Consider the following 6,079-nt stretch of genomic DNA (forward strand, 5'->3'; position numbering starts at 1 on the left):
AAACCTTCAGGAGCTTTGAGTCAGTGTTCCCCTCTTTTACAAAATACTAAGAGATAAAGAAGAATCTAGTATGCTCTTCTATAGCATGGCATTCTCAGACACTTTTTCTGCAACCAGGGTGTCTAGAAGATTGAATGTTTAAAATATGAATGTTTAAATTTGAATGTTTAAAGCAACATTAGAGCTGTGCTTTAAGAAACTTGCTAAACATTAGGATACTTATGATCTACTACAAATGCTAATGGTGCTGCTCTTGGAGGTTGGTTCACAGAGACAATTTTCTTAATGCATTTTTGTGTTGGACACCTAGTGAGAATTCTTTCAACCATGGGTGGAAAACTTTCACTGTTCTGGAAGACCCCTGACCAAAAGGAGAGGGAAGGCAAACTGATCTTACCCAGGCAACTGGATGCTGAAGGCGAAATCGCCAATTATGCTAGTATCAATGACTCTGCTACATCCTGTGCACCCTGTGCGGGCATTGCACGTCGAAGCTGTGTCAACTGTCCAACATGTCAGGGAACAGGAAGGATCCCCAGGGGTAGGTGATTCTTCCCTGTCAGTGCTTTTTGAGCCTTCTGAGGTTGGTACATGTCTCTTTGCCTAAAGACCTTTGTTGAGTCAGTTGATCTTTATTGTATCCAGTCTAGGAACGTCCTGTCGTTGTACCTCCAGCTCACTTGTGACTTCTGTGGGCTGCCTCTATTGCAGGAGGATGGGGTGGGAAGGCAGGTAGTGCTGTTTCTAGGTGATTACTCAAAGCCCACCCTGGAGCCCCTGGAGAATTGTTGTTTCTGCTGAGAGATGGGAACGCTCAGACTGAAATCTTAGCTGCATCACACTTGCCTTCTAATTGGACAGTGTCACCTGTGAAGCGAGTGCAGATGGACACTAGGCTACTGTGCAGCATCCTGCAATGCAGTTTGCTTTACTTGTGTGCTTAGTGTGGTTTCTGATTTGCTGCCACCTCTTCCAGAGCAAGAGAAGCAGCTGGTGGCGCTGATTCCATACAGTGACCAGAGGCTGAAGCCTAGACGAACGTAAGTCCTGTTAAATTTTCCCCTTTTCTCATCTTTTGAATCTTTCTTGTGCATATGAAGGAAAGCCTCAGTCCTTCGGGTGTTTTGCTCTTTGTGGTCTGTCTTGCATTAAGTTTGGTGTTTGCTGTGTCTTTTCAGCAATAGCAGATGGTGGACAGTATTCTGCGTGCAGTTGTTGGGGATCTCCAGCAATTTGTACTGTAATGCACCATGTCAGTGTTTGAGGGACTACCTTGCTTCTGCTGTGATTTGATAGCTGGCAAATAGTTCTGCACAAACCCATCCCAGTTTTCTGGCACCCAAGCTTTCATTGTCTCCTCCCTTTGAGCTGGAGCAGAACTGCAGGTGCTTGCAGCTGACAAACCAAGAGAATGATTGTGGCCCTGGTGCTGTTTTGCAGGAAACTCTATGTGTGTGTTGCTGTGACAATTTGCCTGCTGACAACATCTCTCAGTATTTTTTTCCTGTTTCCTCGCTCTGTTACTGTGCTGCCTGCAGGGCTGAATGCCTCCTCCGTTGGCTTTAATGCCACTACAGCCAGTATATGCCTCAACATGACGGTAAGTGCTCAGCTCACAGTTAAAGGGTGGATCTGAAGGGTTCCCTGCTTATCTCCTGTGCCACTCCATGTGTAGGCTAACTGATCACTGTCTGAAGTTAGTCTTGCCATTCCCACTGTCTCGGTCCACTCTCTGGCTGCTTGGAATCAATGTCCAGAGCATGTTACAGCATCAGAGGTGTGGCTGGCCAGGCTGTGAGTGAGCAAGTTACAAAGTGGCCGAAGGGGCTGTGTAGAAGCAGCACTGTGATTCATTCTGGGAATCCTTGTTCTTTTGCATCCTTGAGCTGCTTGGTTGTCCCCCTTTGACAGTCATGGGAGATACTGCAGCGTACATGCCTTTGTGGCCAGGCTGGATGTACATCTGAGGATTTGAAAGGGACCATGTCATCCAGTGTTGCTGTAAGGTCATAGCAGGGATATCTTTAAAGTAGCTATGCAGCAGTAAGATACGGCCCTGCTGCAAGGTGATTTGTGTTTTCATTTTGTTTGTTTGTTTTTCTCCCTAGAACATGCTGAACATAACTAATAACAATTTCTACCTGGTCACTGTTGTGCAGCTAGACATAGAGGTTTTGCACCAGTCCCTAGTAGTAGGGAAGACCACCATGAAAACCCTGCTGAATATGAGCCCTTTGCAGAGCAGCCAGGTGAGCTGTGCTGTTCCTTGCATTTTCTCCTGAACTAATCTGGATGTCCTGGACAGGGAGGTGCTTATTGTATGGTTGATCTACTTCTTTGTCATCTGCCTGCCAAATACTCAAAGCTCTTCCACATGCAGCTTTCCCCATATCACTTCAGGAAGGGGTGTTGCAAGAATTTACATGTTGCTGAGTTTGAAGCTAATACGTTCCTGGGCAATGAATATCTGTCTGCTTTTCAGGTAGTGGGCTGGGTTGTGTGCTTGCCTTAAAATGATGGCAAGCTTAAAAACAGGTTATATAAAACCCTGTTGGGAACAGTTTGAGTACAGCTGATCCATTCTTGGTGTAAAGGTCAGGTGTGTGGCCTAGACAACCTTTTAAAGGCCTTTTTAGATCTAATTTCTGATTCTATTTTCTTACTGACTGTTAAAAATAATTGTTAGGCTAGATCTTGAAATTCAGGCTCAGACACCTAATGAGAGTCCAGTTCTTACTACTTTAGGTCTCTGAATTGTATAGAAACCTAACTGTAGTTCTTGTGTACTTCCTGCTTTCTCTTCTGTTTGTATTTGCAGATCTATTATACAGTGGCCAGTAGGATAATGGACGACAACACCTAGTGAGTAATTCTAGAAGATTTCTTCCTTTTTAGTAAGCAATGTTAATGCTTATAGGCTTCTCATGACTAGATTTCTTGTGCTGGTCCTGTCTGTAGAGTGAGGCTGAGTGAGTGTCCCCTTTTCAGTTTAATAGGTGGAGCTGATCTGGATATAAGTCTGGCACATCCATTTTAAACTCATTTCCTTTTCTATTTATTAGTATTTTCTGCTTAGTGTTGGCTCAACAATGTTGTTTTCCATATATTCTGATGAGTAAGTGATGACATCAATTTAATGTCTAGGTTATCAACTTTAAATGCTCTATTTGTGAGCAGCTAAAGGTACCTTGTATGAACTGCATTTCTCTGTAAATGACCAGCAAACTGTGAAGTTCATAGCAACCAAAGGCTTCTGTGCAGACAGGGTAGTCCATTGCATATTTGAGGCCCATGGTTACTAGATCCACAGTTAAGAGTTACACCAGCAAAAACATGTTTTACTGGTGTAGATACTGCTGTGCTTGAAGAACTTTGCCTGCGTAGCTGTTGTCAGAATATTGCAAAGACAGGCCTTTTTGGAGAAGCAGAAAAGCAATGGAATAATTGAGGACAGGAGACACATGGTGCAGGCAGCTCCTGTGAAATTAACTCTCTCTCTTCTCTTATAGTAACATTTGTACCTGGACAAAAGTCAAAGTTCACAATGTTCTGCTGCATATACAGTAAGTGATGCCTGGTTCAGAGCTATAACAAACATGCATGTCACCTACATTGTGTCTCAACTCCCTTCAAGAAGGTCTGCAGTCAATGTTCTTCAAGACCAGGACTGCATACAATGTGTATGTGCTGTTACCCAGATAGGTATGCTGAGGTGTGAGGAGGAGGTAATTCTCCAAAGCCATTGCTGCTCTGAGAAGTCCCCTGGATTCAGGCTTACTGACAGCTTTAGCTGTCACTGTTGCTTAAGGCAAGCTGGCCTGGCAAACTTCCTTCTGGAATGCTGATTGTAGCTGTTGGGAAGTAATTCTTTAGTCCGGATCTAGAAGTACTGACTGGTTCAATTATGCCTACCTGCCTTGTGGTGTTGGGGGCAGACTCAATCAGCCTGGACTCTGTGCAGATGTGTGGATGATTGCCTCCAAGTGTTCTGAGAGCAGCTGCCGAGAGCAAGGTGGGACAAAGCAGACTCTTCTGCCTGAGGCAGCTCCTGTTCAGGGGATGGACCAGAGGACCATGCTCAGCTTGACTGTGTTTTACAGTGTGAGAGGCCCTGCTAGGAAAGCAAATTCAGGTTGGCTGTTCCTCCCTGCTAGGGAGGAAGGAGCACTACTGCAGTTTTATAATATAGCTCCTGCTGGGACAGGTTGCTACTGTTCTGGTCTGAGTTAGAGCTAAATCTGGTGTGTGAGACAGGGAGACTTTTACAGGGTATAGCAGTGCTAGAATGCCTCCATGCAGTCATGAAAACATGGTCTTCATTAGCTGAGTTTAAGCCAATTTGGAAAACTCTGCATCAGAAATTGTCTCCTTGTGTAGCCTGTGTCCACTAGAGAGATCTCCCTGCACATCTGTGTTGACAGACTCCAGGTTGTGAGCCCACTCTTGGAAGATGGACTGCTAGGTTCACCATCTGCAGATTGTTGTCACTGAGTCCATGATTCTTTCAGGAAGGAGGAACTGCTTTTGCATCATGGTCTTTTGTGCTAATCTAAAGCAAGGGCTTCACCTGCTGCATCTGGAAATGGACTGTGAATATTAGGAAAAGTGATTGGAGAAAGTGTGTGAATCTCTTGGAGGCATGCCAGGCTGGAATTCTCCCAGGTCACTAAAGAAATGTCACTGGTGATCTCCCAAAACACAGGTGTTTAAGTCTTGGTCTTCTGTTGCAATTTGAAGGGCTGTATTGTCAAGTTTCTGGTTTTTTATAGGTCTTAATGCAGGTGGTTTTTTTTAATTGGTGCTGAGTGATGTGAAGTTTGACCAGGTAAAGTATGAAAGAAGTCCCACACTACTCGAAGCATGGTAAAAATGGTGCATTTTGGACAGCATAGTGAATGGCTCTGGCTGTTAAGGCAACTTTGTCTTTCTTAGCTGATGCTGTGGGCTGACAGGACCTTTGCTCTCTCTACCTGCAAGCTCTCCATTAGCCAGAAGCTGATATTACCCACTGATGGATTGTGTAGTGTTAGGAGAAACTACTTGATGCAAATAGCTCTTGAGGTGGCACAGAAAGACAGTGATTGAAAGATACATGCTTTTGTCTAGCTAACTCCATAAACGGCCACCCACTGTGACTTGTACTAGCACTTTGGGAACATGTAAACAGTGAAATGGCACAGGAGTGTTATGCTGGGTTAGGAGGTCTTAATGGGCTTCTAGAATGGTCAAAGTGTCTTGTGATGGCAGTGATCTTGTAAAGGCTTTTTTTAATGCAGTCTGAAAGATGCTTTCCCTCCCCAACATGTGAAATTGAGCTGTGAGGGTATCTTGACTGTTGTGTTCTGGGGCTGTGTAATAGGGACAAAACAGGATGGCAGTGGGAGCTCGCCATGGGACCTTTACATTATGAGATGTCTCATCTGGGACAATCTCAAGTGCAGTTCTGGTCTGCTTTTGCCTTGCAGGGGTACCCTGACCTGCACGTACCTGTGTCATTCAGAGCAGTTGGCTTTTGAAGACTACCAGTATGTGGACTGCCGGGGGAATGCCACGCTACCTCACCCGCTGTACCACCGTGTGCCATGACAGGGCCAGGTTGACAGAGCTTTTGGGTGCAGCATATTCCAGCATAAAGGCAAGTCACAGGGAGACAAACTTCTGGGGCTTCTTCTCAAGCTACGCCTTCAACAGGAGGCTTGGTGTTTCCTGGATAAGACTTCTATCTCTAATGCAAAGATGGTAACATACTTGGCCTTGTGAATGTGGACTCTGCTGCCTCAGATTGCAGCTTTCTTTTTTTCAGTGCTTTATCATGGCTGATGCTTCAGCAGAGTCACCAGTGCACAGGGTGTTTCTGCGTGGCTGATCGGAGTGGACCACACTCTGTTTCACTGCTACTTTGGAGGCAGCGCCTGTTAGTCAGACTAACTAGTTGTTTCCTCCTTGCATAATTTTGCACTTCTGTCCTGAATTTAAGTATTTTGTAACTTGAAAAAGAAGGACTGTGATGAGACTTTTTGGCTGGATTGCATCTGCATCACCAGAATCTAATGACATTTGCACAACCTGCACAACAAGA

General features: G+C 44.9%; 1 protein-coding gene across 2 annotated transcripts; it reads left to right on the plus strand.

The window, feature by feature from the left end:
• Positions 1–285: 285 nt before the first annotated feature.
• TMEM106A (transmembrane protein 106A) lies at positions 286–5,650 on the plus strand. 2 transcript variants are annotated; one of them, XM_075036657.1, is made up of 7 exons: positions 328–541; positions 977–1,040; positions 1,441–1,600; positions 2,109–2,249; positions 2,819–2,862; positions 3,510–3,563; positions 5,466–5,650. In XM_075036657.1, exons 1-7 carry the CDS (start codon positions 328–330, stop codon positions 5,584–5,586), a joined length of 798 nt encoding a protein of 265 aa, XP_074892758.1. In that variant the 3' UTR covers positions 5,587–5,650. The 2 variants fall into 2 exon arrangements, with proteins under 2 accessions (XP_074892759.1, XP_074892758.1); XM_075036658.1 differs by lacking the exon at positions 2,109–2,249 and having other exon boundaries at positions 286–541.
• Positions 5,651–6,079: the final 429 nt, after the last annotated feature.

The sequence above is a fragment of the Buteo buteo genome, chromosome 9 (assembly GCF_964188355.1).
Source record: "Buteo buteo chromosome 9, bButBut1.hap1.1, whole genome shotgun sequence".
Classification (NCBI taxonomy): domain Eukaryota; kingdom Metazoa; phylum Chordata; class Aves; order Accipitriformes; family Accipitridae; genus Buteo; species Buteo buteo.